Below are 25042 nucleotides of genomic sequence, written 5' to 3' on the forward strand. Positions count from 1 at the left end.
GACATCAGCAGCTCACGTCTATAATTGTAAATACTCAAGTGACTAAGATCTGAGGATCATGCTCAAAGCCGATCTGGACAGACAAATACAAGACTTTCAGGGCTGAGAATGTGGCTTAGTGGTAGAGTGCTTGCCTAGCATGCGTGAAGCCCTGGGTTCGATTCCTCAGTACCATAGACAGAAAAAGCTGGAAGTGGCATTGTGGCTCAAGTGGTAGAGCTCTAGCCCTGAGCACAGACAGGCTCAAGGACGGAGCCCAAAGCACGCCCCCCCCCCCCCCCGCCCCCGGGACTGGTGGCACACGACTGTAATCCTACCTGCTCAGGAGGCTGAGATATAAGGATCATGGTTCAAAGCCAGCCCAGAGAAGGAAAGTCCATGAGACTCTTATCTCCAATTAATCACCAGAAAACCAGACGTGACACTGTGGCTCAAAGTGCTAGAGCACTAGCCATGAGCAAAAGAGCTCAGGGACAGCACACAGGCCGAGTGCAAGCTTTAAGACTGAAAAATAACCAAACCAAACCAAACAACAAAAATCACAAAAAAAATGCTGAAATTCAGCAGCAAAAAACCTCTCAAAATTCCCAATAGGTAGCCACTGTTGCCATGGTGACAGCAGATACTGGCACTAGGACTGGGGGACATGCCTGTCCTTTTGCTCTATTTGTAGTAGAAAGAGGAAGCATGCTACAAAAACAAAGCCCACAGCAGAGCCATGGGCCTGAGAGCCTGCCTGGAGTTGTGCAGCCTAGAACTACAACCTATGTTCACAAAACAGGGAAAACAGCATCTCCATTCTCTTCTGGCAAGCCTCAGGCTTATGAGCTTAATAAGGCCCTGGAGCAGCCTAGGGAGGCTCTGAGGACCTGTAGCTGAGCCGGCTGGTCCCACACAGGTCCCCAGACCTGCTTTTTTCTTGTTGTTGTTGTTGGTCGTGGGGCTTGAACTCTGGGCTTGGGCCCTGTCCCTGCACTCTTCAGCTCAAGGGGAGCGCTTTACCGCTTGGGCCACAGCACCACTTCCAGTTTTCTAGTGGTTTATTGGAAATAAGAGTCTCATGGACTTTCCTGCCCCGGCTGACTTTGAAACGTGATCCTCAGATCTCAGCCTCCTGAGTAGCTAGGATTACAGGTGTGAGCCACAGGTGCCCGGCTTGCCCTATTCTTTAAGACAACAAAACCACAAAAGTTCGTCTTGCTTTTTAATTAAAAAAATAGAACATTTATTTCTTCCAATATGTGGACTTGCACGCAGGGACCAGGCCAGCTGTGTCTGCTGGTCACTGTGGTCTCCTTCCCTCGTAGGCCTGTCTGCAGGCTGTCAGCTTCCCAGGCTTCAGCCACTTCTTCCTGCGGCCTGTGATGGGCTCCCAGGTAGGCATGGGGCCTGCGCTTCTGAGCCATAAGAGTCCTTGTCCTGAAACACAGCAGTGCCCTATCAGGGGGGCACCCTGGTCCCCAGGCACACCCACATAAGCCCACAGACAGTGTTGGCAGGCAGGAACCCAGCGGCACCACACCATGTAAGGACAGGTGCCACGGCTCAGGTGGGCTATACAGAGGCTGGCTGCCGAACTCCTGACAATTCTGCCCTTCCTACTCTAGACCTGTTTGTCCGTGGGCCAGCTGTTCTAGGGCCCACTTTGTCTCAATCAGTACATGCCAGGGCCACCAGGCACCTGCTGCCCTGGTCCTGGGGACCAGTAGCAAAAGCAAGCAAAGCCTGCTCATTGTAGGCCTGTGGTCAGGGGAGACAGAGCCTAGGCAGGTAGACAGACTGTGTGTGTGTGCTGTATGGAGCAGATACTAGTAGAGCGACCTTAGTGTGGAAAGAGGGCCAGTTAGGCCCTCAGAAGTCAGGGTAGGTGTCTCTGAGGAGGAGACCTCAGTGAAGAGAGGAAATGAGTGCCGTAAGTGGATGAGGAGTGCCAGGTGAGACGCTCTGTTGGGCCTGAGGCAGAAGGCTGTGTATGAAGCCCCTTAGAGGCCTAGGCTCAGATCAGTGTTCCTGGAGAATCCCTGAGTGTGGACTTGCCTCCCCAGGTTCAGCCACATGCCTAACCCCACCACACCTGGCCCCAGCTCACATCCTTCTGGGGCAGGGGGAAGGGTGTCACCCTCCACCAGGTACTTACCTACTGCTCACGGCAGCCGCCTCCGCTTCCGGGCATGCTGGGCATGACGGGTCCTGAGCACATGAAGGTCATCAGAAGTGTCCAGCTGGGAAGGGGCTGAGGCCTTGCCGGGGCGTGGGGACCTCTGAAATGAAGACCCAGGGGAGTGACCTTTCCAGCCACAGTAGGCAGGGAGAGCACCATGGGTCACGACCCCCCCCCCCAAGTCAAAACACTCCGAATGTGCCATTCTCTGCCCTTGTCTAGGACAGGCATGTGGCACGAGCTGAGTCACGTAGTGACCATGAGAGGTCTTCCTGGGGCCTGGCTTTCTGCGACCATCCTCACATGGGGGCCTCCCATCATGTTTAAGCAGTGCCTGGCAACTGGCCTCTCGATCCCTAAGAGGCCTCCTTGGGGCGGGGGGAGGGGGTGGCCTCTGCCCCTTCAGCTCAAGGACTCCATGGAGGATCAGACAGCCCCCTGTGGAATGGCAGACGCTAACCCTGCGCATTCCCATGTTCCCGCCTCACCCCGTACAGGGCCTGTACGGCCCCTCTGGCTTGGCACAAAATCTGGGGAACAGCAAGGACACAGGCCCACACCTTTTTTGTTCTAAGCTCACAGTGCCACCCCAGCTCAGACAACTCTAAGGGAGCACAAGAGATGCCTGGCAAAGCTCTGCCCCCACAGCAGCACAGAGGCAGCAGCCCCCCTCGGGGACAGCGTGTGGATGAGGCCTGAGCACCCTCGACTCAAGCGTGCAGTGTGTGGGGATCTGGCCCCCACAGTGAGCCTCCCTTTACCCACAACCCACATGGGTGGCTTTGATGTAGAAGCCCCAGTCCTGGTGGGCTGAGTGAGCTTCCTTCTCAAGAAACCCACAGGCAGCCCTGCTGGGCAACTTCCCCACGCCTGCCCCCACTCCTACCCCACAGGCTGGGAGGCCCCATGGGGCCCCCTGCTCAGGGGAAGTGGGCCTCATGCCCTTACCTGGGTGGGGCTCATGGCCACCGGGCCCACTTGCACTACACTGGACGTGTCCTTGCAATCCAGCTCCCCCAGGTCGTCCTCACTCTCCGTGTCCACCCTGGGGGCCAGTGACAGGGTTGTGGGGACACCACAGGGAGGCAGAGTGGCCAGGAATGCAGGGAGCGCGAAGGCTGCCAGGAACCGTGTCTTCAACAGGAGGTAGGCTGGGTTGTCCCGGAGCCGCCTCCGCACCAGGCCCAGTGAGGACTGGGTGGCCCCAGCCTCCGGCTCGGCTCCCGCCAGCAGAGAGGCGGCCTTCTGCTCCAAGGCCTTCTTATGGAGCAGGAGGCTGGACAGCACCCGCAAGTTGCACAGGGCAGGGGGCTGGTAGGGCAGCCTGCTCTCTAGCTGGGGCACATGGGCACCTTGCTGCCCCTTCAGCCACTTCCTCAGGGCAGCCTCATTCTCTTGGGAGAGCAGGCCCAGGTCCCACGCGCCCTTCTCAGGCCTCTCCAGGCTCAGTGACCCCGAGGAGTTCCCTGGTATCCCCGCTGCATCACCCCTGCAGCCAGGGGCACTGTGGGTAGGCAGCTGGTTCAGTCTGGGGGGTTCTGCCTCTGTGTGGCCGGCCTGGGCCTCTGCCGGGGCACACTGGGGCTCACTGTCTTCAGCTGAGCTTCGGGACAGGAGGTGTGTGGGGGGCAGTGTCGTGGAGGAAGGGACGGGCTCGGGGTCTGCGCTGGCTGGGGACAGGCAAGGGGGCTCAGCAGGGGGAGGTGGCAGGGTTGCTGGCAGCCCCGCAGGGTCGGGAGTGGCCACCTGCCCGGACATGCCCACCATGGCTTGCACGGGCACAGGGAGCAGCCCCTGTGCTGTGAGCACCCAGGTGACTGGCAGGGGCAGGCTGGCTAGGGGAGACCCCCCCTGGGGTGGCAGGCTGAGGGGCTGAACAGGCAGCTGAGCAGGGCTAGGGGTGCGGGGGAAAAGGGGCAGGACTCTGGGCAGGCTCTGCTCCTGGGACGTGGCAGGGGCCTGAGGCTGCCCCAGACTGCTTGGAGGACAGCTCACAGGGCCCTGACTGAGGCCCAGAGCAGGGAGGCTGCAGGCAGAAGAGGCTGTGCCCTGGGCTCCTGGGAGGACAGGGGTGAGGGTCACAGCTTGTAGGCCAGCAGGCCTCTCATCCTTGGCTGAAGCCCCAGCCTCCTGCCAGGAGCCCGAAGGGCTTGCACTGGCCAGCACAGGGCTCCCGGGCCCTGACAGCGTGGGGTTGGTAATGGTAAGGCACGGGGCTGGGAGGCCCTGGGAGGCTGGGGGCAGAGAGGGCTGCAGGACCACAGGTGAGGAGACCAACAGCTGGGGCTGGAGAGCCACAGGGGCCTGGGCGGCCTTCTTGGCACGGGACTCCCGGAGCCGCTTCTCTCGCAGCAGCTCAGACACTGTCTTGGGCTTGGGCCGGGGGCCACAGGGGGCAGGCGCAGGCACTTGGGATGAGGCCGACTCAGTGTGGCAGGACCCCAGCCCTCTGTACCCTACATAGCTGGTGTTCTGGGCAGTGCCCTGAGGTGGCACATTCGGGAAGGGGCGGCCTGTGGAAGGAGAGACACCAACTCAATGGGGAGCTCTGGGCACACGAGGAAGCCTACGTGTGCTATCTGTTGAATACAAGGCCCGAGTCCTAGGTCTGACCAGAGGCCAAGCTCCAGCTACCCATTCTCAGGCCTCCCGCCTCACAACCCAAAATACTGGGCTCTTACAGCCTCTCACAGCCAGGGCAGTCTATGTGCTGGGCCACCCAGCCTGTTTAACAGACCACTTAGGAACAGCCGCTAACTCTTAAACATCTTCACAACCAGGATAGTGGGGCGTCACTCATCTCTGCTCACTGTGTGACAAGGCACTGGGGAATGGGACTGCCAGTGGATTCCAGGAGGGAGTCCTGGCTGCTCCGGGCTCTTCCAGACAAGCTCTCAGCCTGGACTGTCCACCTGCTGCTGGAGGCTGCACTCAACGCACAGGCAGGGCACTTGTGACCTTTCCTACCAAGTTCAGGGAGACACATGGGGCATGGGTACCTGGGGTGCTCCGGACACTGGCAGACTCCTAAGGACGAAAGCAGAAGGGAGTCAGGTCTGTAGAGGTCCCTGCTAGGCAGCCCCCTCAGTCTCTCCCACATTTCTGCACAGTTCAGCGGCGGTGGCTGCTGTGCTCTCCTGGGACAGCCCACCCTGTAGATGCCTGGCCAGAGCCCACTGGATAACCAAGCCAAGGCAGTGTGGGGCCTGAGGCCCAGGGGCACCAGAGTTGGTACTTGGTCTTTAGATTAGTGACACCATTTCACTGTCCTCCAGAAATCAGGGCCCTGGGGGGAGGCCTCCTGCTGACAGAATTCATGGGAATTCAATTTTTGGAGCAAATGGTGCCCACAGCTCCCAGCCTAGCCTCTGTCTAGGATGTTACAGAGAATGCTGGGCTCCCAGCCTATGGCTGAGCTTCATCCTACCTGCAACTGCCTCCTATGCCTCCCAGGAGGGCCTGGGCAGGGCAGAGTGGGTGGCTGTTTTGGGGGATGGGCCCACTCTTCCACAGGGTCAGGGAATGCCCCTCACCAGTGGGGGAGGTCACTGTTGGGGAAGGGACGCCCGCCTTGCCCTGTTTCTTGTTGCTTCCAGCAACTACTACCTGCAGAAGACGTGGCAGTGGTGCTTGAGCACCAGGCTGGAGTGCTGTGAGCGGCCGGGCCTTCCTCTCTCGAACAACCTCCATACAGCCTGCAGTGTCTATCTGTAGCAGCTGAGGGACATGGGGTGAGGGGGGAGGGTTTAAGAGCCACCTGGCCCCTGCTCCAGCCCCACACAGAGCCAGGGTGTCCAAGGTGTCCCCATGGGATAGAGGGAGCCATAACAATGGCTGCGCACAGAGCAGATCCAAATTCTTCCCTGCAAGGGCGGTCACAAAGGCATCACAGGCCCAGGGCCTGGATCAGGGGCGTGGCCGCGCTGCCCATGAGCACAGTGCGGCCCAGCCCTGGCTTCTTCTGTGCTCCATCCTCACCTTCTCTCCCTTTCAGTTTCTACTTCAACCTGGGGCCCAGATGCCACCCCATTCCCAGGACACCAATGTACCCCATGGGGGCAGTAAACACTGACTAGCCACATTAAACCTGCCACGCTAACCTGCTGGCAGTTATTTTCAAGGATCAAAAATGTCCTAGTTTGTAGAACTGCAAGAACAAGGCACAGCTCACCTGGATAAACAGCGTGAACACTGGAGTGCTGGCTAGGTGTGCATGCTCCAGCTTCATCCTGACGCTGTCAGCTGGGGGACAAGGCACATGGGGAACAGCTCCGACTGCAAAGTTCCCCTACTGGAGCCTCAGGCTGGCTGCCAGGCAGGGGCAGGAGAGGCCTGGAGGGGCCCAGGCTGCCTCCTCTAAGGGGCAGCAGGCATCTCCTTTAAGCCTGCTCATCACCAGTTGCCTCCTTGCTTGGCAAGGGCAGAGATTCTTTGTGTAGCCCATATACTCCTCCTCAAAACCTTTGGGTACTGGTGCCTCTGACTCTCTCTGAGGAGCCCATCCTAGTGTGCTCCACCCCTCAAAGATTCCCAGAAATGTTTCCCAAACACCAGCTTGCCACAAGGAGGCATTCAAGCTCCTGTCCCTGCTGCTCTCCTTTCCCCCCACCCCTAGACCCCCGAGGAGCCTGGGTAGTACCGTGAGTCTGCACTGCCCCCGGCCTCCGGGAAGCCTGTGTGCAGGGCAGGGTGACGTCACCCACCCAGGGCGTCACGGCCAGCAGAAGCTTGCGATCCAGGAGTCTCTGGCGTAAAGTATGTCTCTGGCGCTGCCGCCACAGCCTCTTCAGGTGGGGCCCAGTTACGCCGTCTCCAGGGCCAGGCCCTGGGGGTGAGTCAGGCAAGGCTGGCTGCCTCTGTCTTTCCTTCTGCAAGGAGAAAGGCTACCTAGGCCCTGGGACAGGCCAGGGTCCCTAGGGTAATCCTAGTCCCGTGCACTGGAGGCCAGAAAGGATCGTGCAGGGACCCCCTCAGTGTATGATGAGACAGGAAGGATCTGTGAGATCAGGGTGGTGCCACAGTGGTGGCCCACCCATGAGTGTGCACGTGTGCTCAGACTCTCACCAGCACATGCTCCAGGCAGCCCTGTTGGTTCTCAGCACCATCACATCACTGAGGCATCTTCTGCACATGCAGCATCTCCTGATAAGGAGACTGGAGGCCGGGGCCTCCTGGATACCTCCCAGCCTAACCTCCAAAGCATACGCTGTGGGCTCCGCTAGCTACATGGTGAAGTGTGATGTTCTCAGGCACAGCCTGCCCCTGAGGAGGGTAGTGGGGTCCCAAGGCCTGGCTCCTGCATGTTAACAGTTCCTTGGGCCCTTGGTAGCTCTTTTTCTAGCAAGGCTACCAGTACACATAGCAGCAAAGGCCATGGGAGGTGCGCTGCTTGTCTGCAGAGTTGCGGCCTCACTCTGCCGCCCTGAAAGACCACAATGTTGCTCTAGACAGAGTTGCACCCACACCTAGGACCCCAACATTTTGAAGACAGAGATGGAGGAGGGGAAAAACTGGGAGAGAACAAGGGAGTGACACTGTTCAAAAGAAAACGTACTCACTGCCTGACTTACGAAACTGTAACCCCTCTTTACATCACCTTTACAATACAATTTTTAAGAAATTATATCAAAAGCTGGGCACTGGTGGCTCATGGCTGTAATCCTAGCTACTCGGGAGGCTGAGATCTGAGGATCGAGGTTCAAAGTCAGCCAGGGCAAGTCAGTCCATGAAACTCCTATCTCCAATAAACCACTAGAAAACCAGAAGTGGCGCCATGGTTCAAAGTGGTAGAGCGCTCACCTTGAGCTGAAGAGCTGAGGGATAGTGCCCAGGCCCAGAGTTCAAGCCCCACAGCCAGTTAAAAAAAAATTACATCAAAATATTCATCTGCACAGAAACTGACTGGTTAAAAAACTGAAGACAGGGGCAGGCAGACACCTATGACCAGGCAGGCCAGATAGGGCTGGCTCATACTCTGTACAAGAGGACAGACATACCCTTGCAGGTTGTGGATGCATGGAGGACAGCTCCTTCCCTGCCCTCTTCCCTTCCCCCCACTTGGGACTGAAACAACGCAGATTTTCCTTCAAATGAAGTTAAAGTATCTCATTTGCAACTGTAGGAATGGGAATGTAGCTTAGTGGTAGAGTGCTTGCCTACCATGAATGAAGCCCTGGGTTCAATTCCTCAGTACCACATAAACAGAAAAAGCTAAAAGTGGTGCTGTGGCTCAAGTGGTAGAGTGCTAGCCTTGAGCTAAAGAGCTCAGGGGCAGCACCCAGGCCCAGAGTTCAAGCCTCACCACTGACCAAAAAAAAAAACCCCAAAACGGAATGAACCTATGGAGATCTAACAATGAACCCCCATAGCTAACGTAGGCCAATAAAAAAAAAAAAAAAAACAACTTTTTTTTTCTGTTGGTATTACTCTGGGCTTGGGTGCTGTCCCTGAGCTTTTCATCTCAAGGCTAGTTCTCAACCACTTGAGCCACAGCACCACTACCGGTTTTCTGGTGATTAACTGGAGATAAGAGTTTCATGGGCTTTCTTGCTCAGGCTGGCTTTGAACCTTGATCCTCAGCAATCAGCCTGAGTAGCTACCAGCACCCGGCCAAAACAAAAAACAGTAACAACAAAAAACTTAAAATGCTTGTAAATCCAAATGCCTGCTCAGCCATGTTCTGAATTGTGACTTGAAAGCAAACATGTTCGCTGCCAGCCTCAGGAAGGCTTCCAGCCATGGGGCCAGGCTGAAATGAAGCAGCGCATTCCAGCACGTGCCCCAGGGACACACTAGTGCAGGCTAGACACCAGGCTGCCATACGGTCCCTCCGCCTCCGCCTCCGCCACTTCCCCCTTGCCTGTATTATGGGATGCACAAGAGACTCACCTCGCAGGCTGGCTCCTCCACGTTCACTGGGTGAGTGTCTGGTGGGTGTGGGTACTGGACCCCTCTTGGGATGGTGCCTTGTATCCTGGAAGGCAGCTCCCCTCCAGGAGCAGAGGTGGGAACTTCCTTGGGGCGACTTGGGGCAGCATCAGAGCCCTTGGGGAGGGAAGAGGAGGCACCTCCTTTCTGTGGCTGGCTAGCACTTTGCCTGGCAGGAACCCACAGGTCCAGGTCTGGTACTGTGTACTGTGGGGGCAGCAGCACTCTGGCTTGCCCCTGAGGCTCTTCCAGTTCCGCCTCTGAGCTCTCACTGCTGCTGCTGCTGCTGCTGCTGCTGCTGCTGGCATCAGCACTGTCCTCACTGCCGCCGTCACTGCTGCTACTGGAGCTCCAGCGGACCCTGCGGCGCGGCCTCCGCCGCCGCCGTCTAGGGAGACTCTGATTCCTCTGAGAGAAGGAAAGGGCCACGTGGAGGGGCGGCTAACCCAGCACAAAGAACAGCCTCAGGTCAAGTTCTGCCCAACCAGGACACTGCCAGGGGAAAGGGTGCTGCTCAAGCAGGGGTCTGGCCTGTGGCCTCTGCTGCCCTTCTTCCCCTAGCAGTCCCAGTGGCTCTCCTGGGATGGGCCTTCTGACTTCCAGAAAAGCTCCAAAAGGGAACAAATGTCTTACCCCAACCATGATTTTCCACTTGCTCAGACACTGGGAACCTGACCGATGAGGTAGTTCAGAAGCAATTTTTGCCCAGTGACCTACGAAGGCAAAACCACAGGGGTAGTGCTGCATGCTGCTACCTTAGACAATACAAGCTGATAAACTTGTGAAGGGTCTGCAGCCTCCAGGAACAAGGCAGGGCCTTCAGCACCAACTACCCACTCCCCTATGCCCAGCAAAAGACCAAGTCACTGATGCTAATGCACCTGCATCTTGGGATGACCAGCCCTTCAAGAAAGTTCTGGAAAATACAAACAGAAAGGAAAACTTGCCCACAAGTTTTTTGTTTTTTTTTTTGGTCCAGTCGTGGGGCCTGAACTCTGGGCCTGGGCGCTGTCCCTCAGCTCTTCAGCTCAAGGCTAGCGCTCTACCACTTGAGCCACAGCGCCACTTCCGGCTTTTTTCTTTTTGCTTATGTGGTGCTGAGGAATCGAACCCAGGGCCTCAGGCATGCAAGGCAAGCGCTCTACCACTGAGCCACCTTCCCAGACTCCCCACAAGTTCTTAATATGATCATCCAAACCAGACTACACCCACACTTTAAGACATTTCTAATGATTTGTATCAGCAGGAGTGATACCCCCACCTTGAGTTTATGATGCAGAATGAGAAAGAGTGAAGGAACCCTTTGTTATGTGTCTTGAGCCAGGCAACACCACAACTAGATTTAGTCTAAGGAGATATTGTTAACATAAGCAACTTTTTTTCTTTTTTTTTAACTTAGGGACTGGGCACTGCCTCTGAACTTTTTTGCTCAAAGCTAGTGGCTCTACTCGAGCCACAGATCCACTTCTGGCTTTCTGGTGGTAAATTGGAAACTAGAGTTTCACAAACTCTCCTGCCTAGGACAAGCTTTGAACTGTGATCCTCAGATCTCAGCCTCATGAGTAGCAAGAATTATAAGCATTTATAGCTCCTATTTAGCTCAATAGCAAAAATGAAGAAATGTTCAATGTCTGTGGAAAGAAGAGCTCCTCTTCAGGATCAGCGGTGCGGCTGCTCATGGCCACATGCTGTCAGGAGGCACAAGGGTACTACAGCTTTCCCTGTGCAGGCTTCTGCCAGAGAGGAGTAGTTAGGTCACTCTACTTCCTTCTATACATTTGCACTTCTGGATTTTCTATACAGATTGATAGTAATTTGTAATAGGGGCGGAGAGGTATGGCTCAGTGGTATAGCACTTGTCTAGCATGCATGAGATCCTGGGTTCCATACATTACTCCCCCCCCACACCCCGGAAAAAGACAGAGCAAAAGAAATTCTAATAGGGGAGGCCCCCATCATCTGTCACAGCGGCCTTCTTAGGGCACAGCGTTGGAATGGTTCAAACTCTGGGCCTCTAAAGTGGCTGCAGGGAGGCTGGGAAGGTAGCTCATGGTAGAGTGCTTGTATCGCATGCATGAAGCCCTGGGTTTGATTCCTCAGCACCATATACACAGAAAAAGCTGGAAGTAGCACTGTGGTAGAGTGCTAGCCTTGAGCTAAAGAGCTGAGAGACAGCGCCTAGGTCCAGAGCTCAAAACCCATGACTGACATACATACATACATACATACCTAAAGTGGCTGCAGACCCTCAAAGGGACTAAAGCCAGGAGACACAGATGGGCAAACACCTCCATGACTCACCAACACCGTATTTTTCTATTAATTCAATTAACTGCTCCTCTTCTTTTGCATTCCATCGTCCCTTCTTCAAGCTGAAATGTAATCTTCTGAGATAGCTGAGAGCAATGTGGAAACAAAGGAATATTTTAGTTTCCTAACTTCCCAATAATTTCTTAGGCATGATATCAAAAGCACAAGAAATGTAATGACTGGGCTGGGAATGTGGCTTAGTGGTAGAGTGCTTGCCTAGCATGGATGAAGCCCTGGATTCAATTCCTCAGTACCATACACACAGAAAAAGCCAGAAGTGGTGCTGAGGCTCAAGTGGTAGAGTTCTAGTTTTGAGCAAAAGAATAGCTTAGGAACTGTGCCTAGGCCCTGAGTTCAAGCCCCAGGACTGGCACAAAAAAAAGAAATGTAAAGATAAACTTCACCAAAACCTAATACTTTTGAACTTCAAAGGACCTCACCAAGAAAGACAATGGCTAGGTGCAGTGGCTTCTAAACCAAGCCACATAGGAGGTAGAGACTAGGAGGATTGCAGTTCAAGCCAGACTTAGCAAAAAGTTGGCAAAACCCCCATCTCTGCAAGTAAGCCAGGAGTGGTGGTACAAGTCCATAATCAAGTAATGTAGGAGGCTGAAGGAAGACTGCAGTCCAAGACCAACTTTAGGTAAAACCACAAAACCCTGCCTGATTATTAACTAAAGAGAGCTAGAAACATGGCTCAAATGGCAGAGTGTAAATCTAGTTTGAGGCCTTGAATTAAAATCTTGGTACTGCATAAAAAAAAAAAAATAAGTAGGAGCCAGGCATTGGTGGTTCACGCTACCCAGGAGGCTGAGATCTGAGGAGCATAGTTCAAAGCCAGCCTGGACAAGAAAGTCTGTGAGCCTCTTATCTCTAATTAACCACCAGAAAACCAGAACTGGTGCTGTGGCTCAAAGTAGTAGAGCTCTAATTTTGAGCAAATTAGAGCTGAGGAGCAAATTAGAGCTGAGGAGCAAATTAGAGCTGAGGAGCAGTGCTCAGGCCCAGAGTTCAAAAAAAAAAAAAAAGTAAGTAGGAAGACAAGCTACAGATTGGAAGGTTATTTGTAAATGGCCTATCTGATAAGGGGCCTGTAAAAGAATATATGAAGAACTTTTGCAAGCTAATACAGAGACAACCTAAGCATGGCAGCACACACTTACAATCTTAGCACTCAGGAGCATGAACGGTCTGAGACTAGCCTGGGTTATATAGTGAGAACCTGTCTCAACCCTTCCCTCCAAAAACAAAACAAAGAACAGTAATTTAACAAACACTTGACACAAATGCTCAGAATGTTCTCAAGGTTAACACATAGTAAGTACCTATCTTCTCTTTATTTCACTAGTGACGCTGCTCTGAACATTCTTGTAATAGTAATATATTGTTCCCACTTTCAAGTTTTTGGGTTTCTTATCTATTGATTATTTTGGGTTCAGCTTTCTTTTCCATGTGCTAAGGAACTTCCCCAGTACCCCACAAAGACTGTGTCATCCTATGGTCCCACCAAGTGTGTGACATTCCAACCCCCTCCGATTTGCTGTCCTAGTGCAGATGGCACTGCGGGTCTGGCTTGTTTCTGTAATGACTGACTGGGAGCATCTTTTTAGTGCTTCGTGGACATTTGTGACAAGTCTGTGGAAGGGTTTTCTCAGACTTAACTGGGTGCTGTGCTACTGAATGGGGTTTCTACCTGAGGTAATCCAAAGGACTTAAAAGTAGTGGGGTGCAGTATGTACCCGAGCTGCCAGAAGGAGCTGCTGCCTGTGTGGACCAGGGAGCCACCAGCATCTGATCTCTAGACAAGTAACTCAAATAGCAGAAAAGTCTGGACTGGGAAAGAAACAGCTTCTCCTGCTTCCCTCAACCTTGATATAGGAAGCCCAAGAGCCAGCCTCTCCTAGTACCGCGCACCCCCGAGTGATGGTACCCTCCTGGCCTCAGCTCCCTGGCATGACCCAGGAGGCTTCCACACATCCCCAGGGCTGCAGGGCTCACCGGTCCCGGCACTGGGCATCACTCCTGCCTGGCACCTCTTCTCTGATTTTAAACCAGTCCTGCTCCCCATACTTGGCAACAGCCTGAAGCAGCTTCTGTAGGAAGGGACAAATAAAGGTACCTCTGAGGGTATGTGTAACTGTACCCCATTAAGCCGAGGTTAGCTGAGGAGACACTGCAGGCAAGCAGCCACTTGGGACATGCCAGGTAAGCTTCCTGGGCACCCACCCCCTCAGGTCCCACAAACTCACAGCATCTTCCTCGGGGGTCCAGAACCCCTTTTTCAGGCTAGGATCCAAGCTCTTGGTCCATCGGTATATCAGCTGCATCGAGTCTCTCCCTTCCATGTAGTAGACAACTGGGGGTGGAGGGGATGTGTGGGGGTCTGCACAGATGTCCTGTGCAGATGGAGGACAGGATGGCCAATTACAGAGTCACACAGAGGAGAGCCTAGGACAATGTTACCCTCCCTTTTATGCCAATCCCTAATTTCAGGTATTGGGGGGAGAGGGGGGTGGAATGGGAGGCATCCCAAGAGGCCTCGTGCTCACTTCTGCGGTATGGGATATGGTCCCCGACGCGCATCTCCTGGACCAGCTGGGTGAGCATGTGGTCCTCCTCCTCTGTCCACTCCTTGCGCTTCAGTGCTGTGTTGTGCTGCTGGAATTTCTGCAGGCACTGGAAGGCACTGCGGCCGGTCTTCCCAAGGCCAAACAAAAGCACACAGGCATTAGTGGGCCTTACCCCGAGGACTGAGCATATGGGTGTTGGTGGGCATTACCCCAAGCACTGAGCAACAGGCAGAAAGGCTCTGTGGGGCCTCCAGAGTACAGGAGGGCCTAGGAGCCAAAGGGAAGCGACCTTCTTCCAGGCTCCTGCAGGTCAAAGCATGTTGCCTCAAGATGGAAACACCAAACATGGGACACACAGCCCCCAAGAGGACCAGCTACCAGGGAGAGGGCATGATTATGGGGAAGAAAGCTCCCAACAGTAACTAAGATGACATCCAAACCACAGAGCGGGACATCTGAGCCCTCTCCAGCTCAACAACAAGGCCAAGGAAAAGAGAGACACAGAGAGAGAGAGAGAGACACCGAGAGAGAGGGAGAGAGAGAGAGAGAGAGAGAGAGAGGGAGAGAGAGAGAGAGAGAGAGAGAGAGAGAGAGAGAGAGGGAGAGAGAGAGAGGGAGAGAGAGAGAGAGAGTATGTGTGTGTCACAGACCTTGAATTCAGAGCATGGCACTGTCCCTGAGCTGTTTCGATCAAGACAAGCACTTTGAGCCACAGGGCCACTTCTGGCTTTGTGATGAGTTAACTGGAGATAAGAGTCTCATGGACCTTCCTGCTAAGCTGGCTTTGAACCATGATTCTCAGATCTCAACTGGCTGAGTAGCTAGGATTATAGCATGAGCCGCCAGAACTTAGCTAAAAAATTCATTGCAAATATAACTTACCAAGTAAATAAAAATCATCAAGTTGCATGTACAAAATTACACAGCAAATCTACCAAGAGGCCTAAGAACCCTAATTTTTAGCATGGTGTGATGGGTCTGACCCAGAGATCGAAGGCCCAGAATAGACCAGAACCGACCCACTCTGCATTTACAGAGGCGGACAGGCCTCTCCTCAGAAAGCAGAAGGGCTTCTGTGAAAACAGTTTTAGCAAGTTTAGTTTGTCATACCGTTGGGTTCTGCCACAGACAAGTGATAAGCTTTTTAACAATGGAGATTTTAGAGAACATGTGCACAGTTCAGTCCCTCACACTGAAGGATGCAAAGACTGCACGACACCTAACTATTTGAACATGAAAAACTGCATTCCTAGAAGAATTTAGGGTCAGAGAAACAAAAACATAAAGGACATATTCCCTAGAAATCCACTTACAAGTATTATGCCAGATTCTCTCGTGCCCTTAAATGATGATCATGGGACAAGAGACGCAAGGAGAGAGCTTTTCTCACCTTAGGAAGCAGATAAGCTACTGATACACGTCAAGCCTACGCAATGCTGCCTCTTACCCCTAGCTCCTCTGCAACTAGCTGCCATTCCAGGTGGCCATGCTTGGCTGCGATGGCCCTCAGCCGCTCTGCCTCCTCTGTGCTCCAATCCTGCTTGTTGATGCTTGGGTGCTCAGAGCTCTGCCAGAACTTCCGAATCTCCTCTGCACTGCGGCCTCCTTCAAACTACAGCAGAAAGCCAAGGTACACAGACTTCAGGGCGGGTGATACCAAGCACACCCAGACACAGCTCTGGACTGAGCCAGCTCCACTGGCTGGAAGGGACTATGTACTGCGTAAATCAGGCCTGCTCTGACTCACATTGACATTGGAAATCTTCTCCCAGTCATGGCTGTCCAGCCTGTTCCCCAGCAAGGCTTCTTCTGGAAGCTGGCTGGAGAAAGGGGCAGGGAAACAGTGTCACACCCAGCCTGCTGGCTTCCCCTTCCACCCAGGGGGGAGGCCCCTGCTCACTTGATATCCTGGATCTCCTTCTCCGCTTCCCTGACTTGCTTCTCCAGGGCCTGCCTCTCTGGCTCACTGGACACACGGCTCTGCTTCTGGCGTAAATACTCAAGCCTGCAAGGGAGAGCAGACGCAAAAGGGCTGGAGGCCCTGGTTTTCTGAGCTGCCCATGTGGGATTTGTCTATGGCACAGACAGGAGTGGAAAGACTGCCAGAGTTTGCTTCCTCTCCTACTCTGGCTTTTCATCACAAAGAAAGCTGTGGTGCAGTCTCTGAGATGTCCCTTGGGCCAGAAGAGTGTTGTCTAGGACAAGAACAAGCTGCCATGCATTTGCAGAGGCAGGGCATGGCTCCCTAATGCCTGTGTCTCAAAGCCTGGCCCACCCTGCCAAACTAGGCACATAAAATGCAGGTTTCTGCAAGAAGCCTTGACCCTTAGGCCTCACACTGATGCTATAGCCATGAACTGCTTCCCAGACCTGCTGAGGGATGAGTCCCTGCTGCACACTCAGACCATGCAGACACCCCTGCCACCTGGCCTAGCCCTAGGCCTCTGGTGCTCCAGATGTTGTATGGTAGATCCAGTTTCAAGAACACTAGAGAAGCCACCACTTAAAAGGCCAAATTTGAGGGCTGGAAAGGTGGCTCAGTGCATACATGCATGAGGCCCTGAGCTTGATTCCTCAGCACCACATAAGCAGAAAAAGCTGGAAGTGGCACTGTGGCTCAAGTGGTAGAGCACTAGCCTTGAGCTGAAGAGCTGAGGGACAGCACCCAAGCTCAGAGTTCAGGCCCCATGACCAACCAAAAAAAAAGGCCAAATTTAAGCCGGGCACTGGTGGCTCATGCCTGTAATCCTAGCTACTCAGGAGGCTGAGAGCTGAGGATTGTGGTTCAAAGCCAGTCCAAGCAGGAAAGTCCATGAGACTCTTATTTCCAATAAAACCACCAGAAAACCGCAAGTGGGCTGTGTCTCAAGTGATAGAACGCTTGCCTTGAGCTGAAGAGCTGAGAGACAACACCCAGGCCCAGAGTTCAAGCCCCACGACTGACAAAAAAAAAAGCGCCAAACTTGGAGTCTTCATTGGAGTGCTAACGGGTGGCGACAGCATCTGCAGTCCTGTACAACAGCAGCGCCTGCACTTTAACACTCATGTGACTTTTCTTACCAGCAAGCCCACAAGGCAGGTCTCGAGGACAATCACCTTCCAGGGGAACCAGAAGCCCAGAGAAGAGAAAGTGCCCAAGGCACACAATGAAATGAAGCTAGCTGTTCAGCCAACTATGATCACCTCTTATGGAGGATGACAGAGTGCAGGTAAACGCATCTTGGGCTGGCAGAACAGTGGCAGAGGACAGAGTGTGCTGGGCCAGACTTCACAAGCCCACAAGGCTGCTGGGTTTCTGCTTCAGAGAAGACTGGATGACCTGTCTGCAGACTTACTTTAGCAACTTGGGCTGGAGCAGACGCTGCAGGCGGTCGCTCACCACAGACTTCCGGAGCAGGGCTTTTTCCCAGTGCTTCCCTGGGGACAACAGTAAAATCATGACATACTTACTGTCCTCTGAACTGTCTCCAGGCCCAGGCACCACTGCTGGCTCCCAGCTATAGTGGAGAAAGTGGGTGCACCAAGGCCTTTCTGGATGCAGGTGAGCAGCTGGCTAGGTCTCTCTCCAGCCAGTAACTGCCTTTTGAGTCCTACCTAAGCCTACGACAGGACTTCCGGGGAGGGTGTTCTGAGCAGGAGGGAAAGAGATGGGAAGTGAGGGATAGGCAGTAGAGTGTAGAAGCTGGGAAGCCCACCCACGGGCCTGCCATGGCTCTTACACTTGGTCACCAGGAGCGCCTCGAAGGCCTTGATTCCTTGGGCGGCCTTCTCTCGAGTGTCTTCATTGGCAGGGGGACCCTATCAAACACGGCAGCGTCAGGATGTATAGACTCTCTGTGCTCACCTTTAAGGACTATTGCCTTCCCCCAGGCTCCCACCGGGACTCAAGAGTGCCCATCCACATACAAGGCCAGGCAATCTGATCTCCGCACCCTGAACTGCTGCTACACAAACAGCTCTGGGCATGACTACTGCACAGGGTGGGTTCAGAGGACTCCATGCTCATGGCACAGAGCTGCCATTAGGAATGGTGAATCTATACTGGGCTTGCTAATGCCCCACACTTTCTCCAGCCCCTTGATGTCCTACTCCCAAGCAAGGGATTGGCTTGCCCCCCTTTTCGTAAGGAGGCTGGAGAATGTATCCTGAAGGATTAAAAGAGTGAAATACCACTTCCCAAGCACCTGGAGAACTATAACCCTTCTCACAGGGTACAGAAGCCTTCTGATGAAAGCAGGCTATGGCCACTCACCACTCCAGTGACCTTGTCCTTGAAGTACGGCTTCATGAAGTGGCCTATGTACATGTTGGGAGGCAGGCTTCTGCCTTCCTTCATCTTGAGACCTTTGGAGCCAGCCAAATCCCATAGAATTTCCTCCTGGGGTAGAAGCAGTCATGTGTGGGAAGAGGGCAGGCTGCAGGGAGTATCCCCACCCTATCCCCTGTCCCAGGAACCTGGCTAGGAGCTTCAATGCAGATGGTCCTACCTGCTGCTCCCGGTTCTGGGCCAGCAACTGGCTGACCTCTGCCAGCTTCTCTCGGATGACCTCTTGGTAGACCATATTGAGCTGCAGACAAGTCTCAGGGTCTTCAGGGAGTGTTTTATCCTTGTGGTCCTCTTCATCATTGCTGGCCTCCCCCCACCTTTCCCCTTCCTGGTGAAGAAACAGAAATGGCAAATGAGGAACTGGCACATAGAGGCATTCCCACTCCTTGAGGTCCAGCCATATTCCAGTTCCTGGGCCTCTGATATGACACTGGTACATGAGCACCAAACGTGGAAAGAGGTGACCCAGGGAATGGAGAGAGAGGTTGGGCTTGGTAATGAGCCTATCATTCTTGAGGAGGAACATGAGCACTTTTTTCTTTTTCTTGTTGATCGAGGGGCTTGAACTCTGGGCCTGGGCACTGTCCCTAAGCTCTTCAGCTCAAGGCTAACGCTCTACCACTTGAGCCACAGCGCCACTTCTGGTTTTCTAGTGATTCACTGGAGATAAAGTCTCATGAATGTTCCTGCCCGGGCTGGCTTTGAACCTTGATCCTCAGAGCTCAGCCTCCTGAGTAAGTAGGATGACAGGCGTGAGCCACCGGCACCCGGCCAAGCAACAGAGTTTTAATGCACACCCCTCCAGGCCACTTTACAGGGTAGCAGCTGGTCTGTCTCAGCCAGGTGAGTAGTAATTACCAAGACTGGAGCACCAGTGGTGTCTGAGTCTTCATTGGGCAGCGAATCTGTCAGAAATACAAGCACATGGTAATGAAAAAACAGCAAGAAGAATGGGAGCAGTGGGCAGGAAGAGCATGCAGGAAAGGGATGAGCCTCTACAATGGGTGCATCTGAAGAGCTAACTATGCAGTGATCTTGGGTGGTCTGGGCTATAGTAACTGCCAGGATGGCATGGTCACCCAGAGAATCCAAGAGCCCAAGGCAGGATGGCAGCAGAGGCAGGCTGCCTACACAGAGACAACAGGTCCAGGGGCTAACTACGCAGTTCTCTGCGTTGTGGTAAAAGTGAAAGCCAGCTTGAGAAAAACTCAGAACCTGGCAACACAGCATATGTCCTCAATATGACAGAAGAGAAGGAAACCCAAGGACACAAGGATCCAACCACACCCTAGGGGGTCACATACAGAGGCTCACCTGCTTCAGAGCCTGAGGAATCGAGACTTGATTCAGAGACTTCCAAGTGGATGCTGGAAGAACTGGGATCCAAAATCCTTTCCAGCTCCTTGATCTCCTTTGTTATTTTTTCTCTTTCTGCATCTACGTCCATGGCTTCTGCCTGCCTCCACAATATGAGTGTTAAGAATCAAGAGTGCCCACGTCCCATCCTTCTTCAAACAGAAACACCTACTCAGGACAGCTGGAGCCTACTCCAAAGCTGACACTGAGTTCTCTAGAAGGTAGACAGACCCATGCCCAGATGTGGGGAGCCTGGGTCTGTAATCTGATTCTCTTTGGCATCTCAATAACTCATACTTGTTTTCAAGGGATGTTACTGGTTAAGTCTGAGGAAAAAAGAAACTGGGAAGAGAGAATATTACAGAAAACAAGCACAGGGGCTGGGAAGGTGGCTCAGTGGTAGAGCACTTGCCTTGCATGCATGAGGCCCTAGATTCGATTTCTCGGTACCACATAAGCAGAAAAAGCCAGAAGTGGTGCTGTGGCTCAAGTGGTAGTCTAGCGCTAGCCTTGAGCTGAAGAGCTCAGGGACAGTGCCCAGGCCCAGAGTTCAGGCCCCACGACCAGCACAAAAAAAAAAAAAAGAAAAAAAAAGAAAACAAGCACACACCCAAGGGCTAGCAACAAAGAAGAAAAACATCCTAAGCCCAGTGTAGTAACACATGCCTGTAATCTCAGCATTTGGTGAGAGTCTGAGGATCCCAAATCTCTGGCCAGCTTAGGATGTGAGACTGTCTTTTAAGAAAAAAAGGAAAGCCATTCTCCCCTTCGGCACATGCTTCTCCCAGCTGAGTGCCCACGCTGCAACAAAACAAAGCAACCACCAGGGTGCAGCCTTCTGTTGCATTAGGAATGCACTACTCTTCATTCACCCAGGGATGCCTGCAAATCCATAAACAGAACACAGCTGACCCCAGGTGGACCTGCAGAACCTGAAGACCACTTGCAGGTTCAGAGTGGCCATTTGGCCAGGAGGCATCTTCTTCAGAAAGCCTGGCTTCTAAAGAACGAGCAACTGGTTCTTTGAAGAGAACTACACTTATTTCCTGTCCTTGCTTCCAGACAAGTGAACAAGGTCACAGTCCCAAATTCAGATACTGAGTTGGGTTCCACAAGACCATTTCCACGACATCACAGGCTGCCTTTTTGCCTGGTGCCCCCTCCTCACAAAAGGCAACCTCACAGACTCCTTATGGAATCTGGGTGGGGGTGGGCTGAGGTGCTGGTGGCTCATACCTGTAATCCCAGCTGCTCAGGAGACTGAGATTAAGGATGGCAATGTGAGCCGGGCGCTGGTGGCTCACGCCTGTAATCCTAGCTACTCAGGAGGCTGAGATCTGAGGATCGAGGTTCAAAGCCAGCCCGGGCAGGAGAGACCGTGAGACTCCTATCTCCAATAAAACCACCAGAAAACCGGAAGTGGCGCTGTAGCTCAAGTGGTAGAGCGCTCGCCTTGAGCTGAAGAGCTAAGGGACAATGCCCAGGCCCAGAGTTCAAGCCCCACGACCGACAAAAAAAAAAAAAAAAAAAGGATGGCAATGTGAAACCAGCCCAAGCAGGAAAATCCATGAGACTCATTACCTCTAACCACCAAAAAGCTGGAGGTGGAGTTGTGGTTCAAGTGGCAGTGTGCCAGACTTTGAGTGAAAAAGCTCAGGGTAGCACCCAGGCCCTGAGTTCAAGCTGCAGGAATAGCACCAGAGGAGAGGTGGGGGAGAAGGGGGGGGAAGTGCGGGAGAGGGGTGAGAGAGGAGAGAGGGGGGGTGAGAGAGCACGGGGGGGGGAGAGGAGAGAGCACGAGGGGAGAGGAGAGAGCACGGGGGGGGGAGAGAGCACAGGGGGGGAGAGGAGAGAGCACGGGGGGAGAGAGGAGAGAGCACGGGGGGGAGAGAGGAGAGAGCACGGGGGGGAGAGGAGAGAGCGGGGGGGGGAGAGGAGAGAGCACGGGGGGGAGAGAGGAGAGAGCACAGGGGGGAGAGAGAGCGGGGGGGGGAGAGAGGAGAGAGCACGGGGGGAGAGAGAGCGGGGGGAGAGAGGAGAGAGCACGGGGGGAGGAGAGAGGAGAGAGCACGGGGGGGAGGAGAGGAGAGAGCACGGGGGGGAGAGAGAGCACGGGGGGGGGAGAGAGGAGAGAGCACGGGGGGAGGAGAGAGCACGGGGGGGAGAGGAGAGAGCACAGGGGAGAGAGAGGGGGGGAGAGAGGAGAGAGCACGGGGGGAGGAGAGAGGAGAGAGCGAGAGAGCACGGGGGGGGGAGAGAGGAGAGAGCACGGGGGGGGAGAGGAGAGAGCACGGGGGGAGAGGAGAGAGCACAGGGGGAGAGGAGAGAGCACGGGGGGGGAGAGAGGAGAGAGCACGGGGGGAGGAGAGAGCACGGGGGGGAGAGAGGAGAGAGCACGGGGGGGAGAGGAGAGAGCACGGGGGGGAGAGAGAGCGGGGGGGAGAGAGGAGAGAGCACGGGGGGAGAGAGAGCACGGGGGGGAGAGAGCACGGGGGGAGAGGAGAGAGCACGGGGGGAGGAGAGAGGAGAGAGCACGGGGGGGGGAGAGAGGAGAGAGCACGGGGGGGAGGAGAGAGCACGGGGGGGAGAGAGGAGAGAGCACGGGGGGAGAGGAGAGAGCACGGGGGGAGGAGAGAGCACGGGGGGGGGGAGAGAGGAGAGAGCACGGGGGAGAGGAGAGAGCACGGGGGGGGAGGAGAGAGGAGAGAGCACGGGGGGGGAGAGGAGAGAGGAGAGAGCACGGGGGGAGAGGAGAGAGCACGGGGGGGGGAGGAGAGAGGAGAGAGCACGGGGGGGGGAGAGGAGAGAGCACGGGGGGAGAGAGCACGGGGGGGGAGGAGAGAGCACGGGGGGAGAGAGCACGGGGGGGAGGAGAGAGCACGGGGGGGAGAGAGCACGGGGGGAGAGAGCACGGGGGGGGGAGAGAGCACGGGGGGGAGGAGAGAGCACGGGGGGGGGAGAGAGCACAGGGGGGGAGAGAGGAGAGAGCACGGAGGGGAGAGGAGAGAGCACGGGGGGAGGAGAGAGCACGGGGGGGAGAGAGGAGAGAGCACGGGGGGGAGAGGAGAGAGCACGGGGGGGGAGAGGAGAGAGCACGGGGGGGGGAGAGGAGAGAGCACGGGGGAGGAGAGAGCACGGGGGGGGAGAGAGGAGAGAGCACGGGGGGGAGAGGAGAGAGCACGGGGGGAGAGGAGAGAGCACGGGTGGGGGAGAGAGCACGGGGGGGGGGGAGAGAGGAGAGAGCACGGGGGGAGGAGAGAGCACGGGGGGGAGAGAGCACGGGGGGGAGGAGAGAGCACGGGGGGGGAGGAGAGAGGAGAGAGCACGGGGGGGAGAGGAGAGAGCACGGGGGGGGAGGAGAGAGGAGAGAGCACGGGGGGGGGAGAGGAGAGAGGAGAGAGCATGGGGGGGGGAGGAGAGAGGAGAGAGCACGGGGGGGAGGAGAGAGGAGAGAGCACGGGGGGGAGAGGAGAGAGCACGGGGGGGGAGAGAGCACGGGGGGGAGAGAGCACGGGGGGGGAGAGAGCACGGGGGGGGAGGAGAGAGCACGGGGGGGGAGGAGAGAGCACGGGGGGGAGAGAGCACGGGGGGGAGAGAGCACGGGGGGGGAGGAGAGAGCACGGGGGGGAGAGAGCACGGGGGGGAGAGAGCACGGGGGGGGAGAGAGCACGGGGGGGGAGAGAGCACGGGGGGGGAGGAGAGAGCACGGGGGGAGGAGAGAGCACGGGGGGGGAGAGAGCACGGGGGGGGGAGGAGAGAGCACGGGGGGGGGAGGAGAGAAGAGAGAGCACGGGGGGGGAGAGGAGAGAGCACGGGGGGGGAGAGGAGAGAGCACGGGGGGGGAGGAGAGAGGAGAGAGCACGGGGGGGGGAGAGAGCACGGGGGGGAGAGAGCACGGGGGGGAGAGAGCACGGGGGGGGAGGGGAGAGAGCACGGGGGGGGAGGAGAGAGCACGGGGGGGAGAGAGCACGGGGGGGGAGGAGAGAGCACGGGGGGGAGAGAGCACGGGGGTGGGGGGAGGAGACGGAGCCGGGGCCGGCGGCGGCCGGGAGGACCAGCCCCGCTGCAGGACGCGGCGGCCGGTGCCGCGGACCCGGGGCCGACGCGAACTGGCTGGGGCCGTCCCGCCCCCTCCCGGGACCCGGCCGCCGGCCCCGGGGAGCGGCGCCCCTCCGCGGGACGGCCCTGCCCGGCCGGGCCCCCCTCACCTGCGGAGCGGTCGTCACGGTCTCTTCAGGGTCTTCACCTGAGGGGACGGCCCGGGACCCCGCGGTCGCCAGGCGACCGCGGACACACGCTTCCGGAGGCCCCGGAAGCGGGTGGTGCCGTAGGAAGTCCCGCCCCCGAGTCGCGGCGCGGGGCCTGCCGGGAGGGCCGCAGCCGCCCGGGAGTCGGGAGGCGCCTGCGCGCTTCGCCGCCCGGCGGGCGCTCGGGACGGGGCGCTCGGGAGCAGCCGCAGGGCCCGGCACGCCGCGCGGAGCCGGCCCCGACGGGCGCCCACGCGGGGGCGCTCTGGGCTGACAGGAGCGGGCTTGAGTCCACGGCTCCTGCCTTTGGAGACCTTGCCAGCCCGAGAGTGCGAAGACTCCCGGCACCCCACCCAGCCTGGGAGGACACTCGGTAGCCTCAGCCAGCGGTACCGGGCTGGACCGGGCCACGTGGCTTAGAACTGGCAAGATTGGACAGATGAACGCTGGGTGCTTCGGGGCGCCCGGAGTTTCTGCTGTTCGCCAAGGCCTGCCTGCAATGGGGCTCAAAATCCGGGCACGAACTCCTAAGCTACCCAGGAACACTTCACACAGACCAAGCGAACTGCAGACACGGGGCTGTGCCCCTCCACCCCACTAGCCTTAGCCTGTAGCTGCCACCGTCGTAGGGATCCAGAGCCAGGGCAGGTGTGGCCGGAGGGCTGCTCTGGGTGGCTCCCCTGTGCCAGGCCCAGCCAGGGAAGGAGCCCCAGACGTCATCTCACTTGCCTGTCCCTCTGCTCCAGAAAGTCTTTCTCACACAGGCCTGGGGACAGGTCTGCAGGAGATGCAGACTCTGTTCTGCCCTAACTGGCTGACCTGGGAGTGGAGAGAGAATGGGATGCATGATTCACAAGGTCCATACAGGGGCTAGGGAAAGTCCCCGCTTTACCTGTAGTTAGTCAGGATCTAGCAGTTTAAATATCTTGTCTGAAAACCCAACCAACCTCATTTGTAGGGGCATTCTGAAGTTAGAATCCCCTGTCCAACAGTCCCAAAACAACTGCTCTGTGGCTTACCCATCATGCAGACAATGTGTGGTTTCCCCCCAGTCTGCCCCTGCTCCCAAGGGCAAGGACCTAAAGGCTGAATAAGCCAGCACACGTTATCAGCAATGCCAGGATACCCAAGAGACAGTCCTTGG

At 55.9% G+C, this 25042-nt stretch overlaps 1 protein-coding gene across 2 annotated transcripts; it reads right to left on the reverse strand.

Annotated features, from left to right (window-relative positions):
- Nucleotides 1-1202: 1202 nt before the first annotated feature.
- Nucleotides 1203-23949, reverse strand: Snapc4 (small nuclear RNA activating complex polypeptide 4). 2 transcript variants are annotated; one of them, XM_070015059.1, is made up of 23 exons: nt 23860-23949; nt 19610-19751; nt 19154-19200; nt 18456-18623; nt 18221-18346; nt 17688-17766; nt 17304-17385; nt 15869-15973; nt 15716-15788; nt 15416-15580; nt 13948-14095; nt 13648-13754; nt 13397-13491; nt 11390-11484; nt 9722-9801; nt 9050-9496; nt 6801-7029; nt 6333-6403; nt 5768-5878; nt 5161-5188; nt 3110-4674; nt 2138-2261; nt 1203-1419 (listed from the first exon to the last, which is right to left on the reverse strand). In XM_070015059.1, the coding sequence occupies exons 2-22, from the start codon at nt 19740-19742 to the stop codon at nt 2145-2147; spliced, it is 4071 nt and encodes a 1356-aa protein (XP_069871160.1). In that variant the 5' UTR covers nt 19743-19751; nt 23860-23949; the 3' UTR covers nt 1203-1419; nt 2138-2144. The 2 variants fall into 2 exon arrangements, with proteins under 2 accessions (XP_069871160.1, XP_069871159.1); XM_070015058.1 differs by having other exon boundaries at nt 5765-5878.
- Between the last annotated feature and the right edge of the window lie 1093 nt (nt 23950-25042).

Source organism: Dipodomys merriami, unplaced genomic scaffold (assembly GCF_024711535.1).
Source record: "Dipodomys merriami isolate MVZ:Mamm:240054 unplaced genomic scaffold, mDipMer1.0.p SCAF_11, whole genome shotgun sequence".
NCBI classification, from domain to species: Eukaryota; Metazoa; Chordata; class Mammalia; order Rodentia; family Heteromyidae; genus Dipodomys; species Dipodomys merriami.

Bases quoted from the DNA above. Each gene is read 5' to 3' on its own strand.
- Snapc4 (XM_070015058.1), bottom strand. From the start codon at position 19,742: ATGGACGTAGATGCAGAAAGAGAAAAAATAACAAAGGAGATCAAGGAG. The intron at 17,386-17,687 runs GTAAGAGCCATG...TGTTGTCCCCAG, and splicing joins GGCGCTCCTGGTGACCAAGT to GGAAGCACTGGGAAAAAGCC. The intron at 5,189-5,764 runs GTAGTTGCTGGA...TTTCGTCCTTAG, and splicing joins TGCCACGTCTTCTGCAGGTA to GAGTCTGCCAGTGTCCGGAG.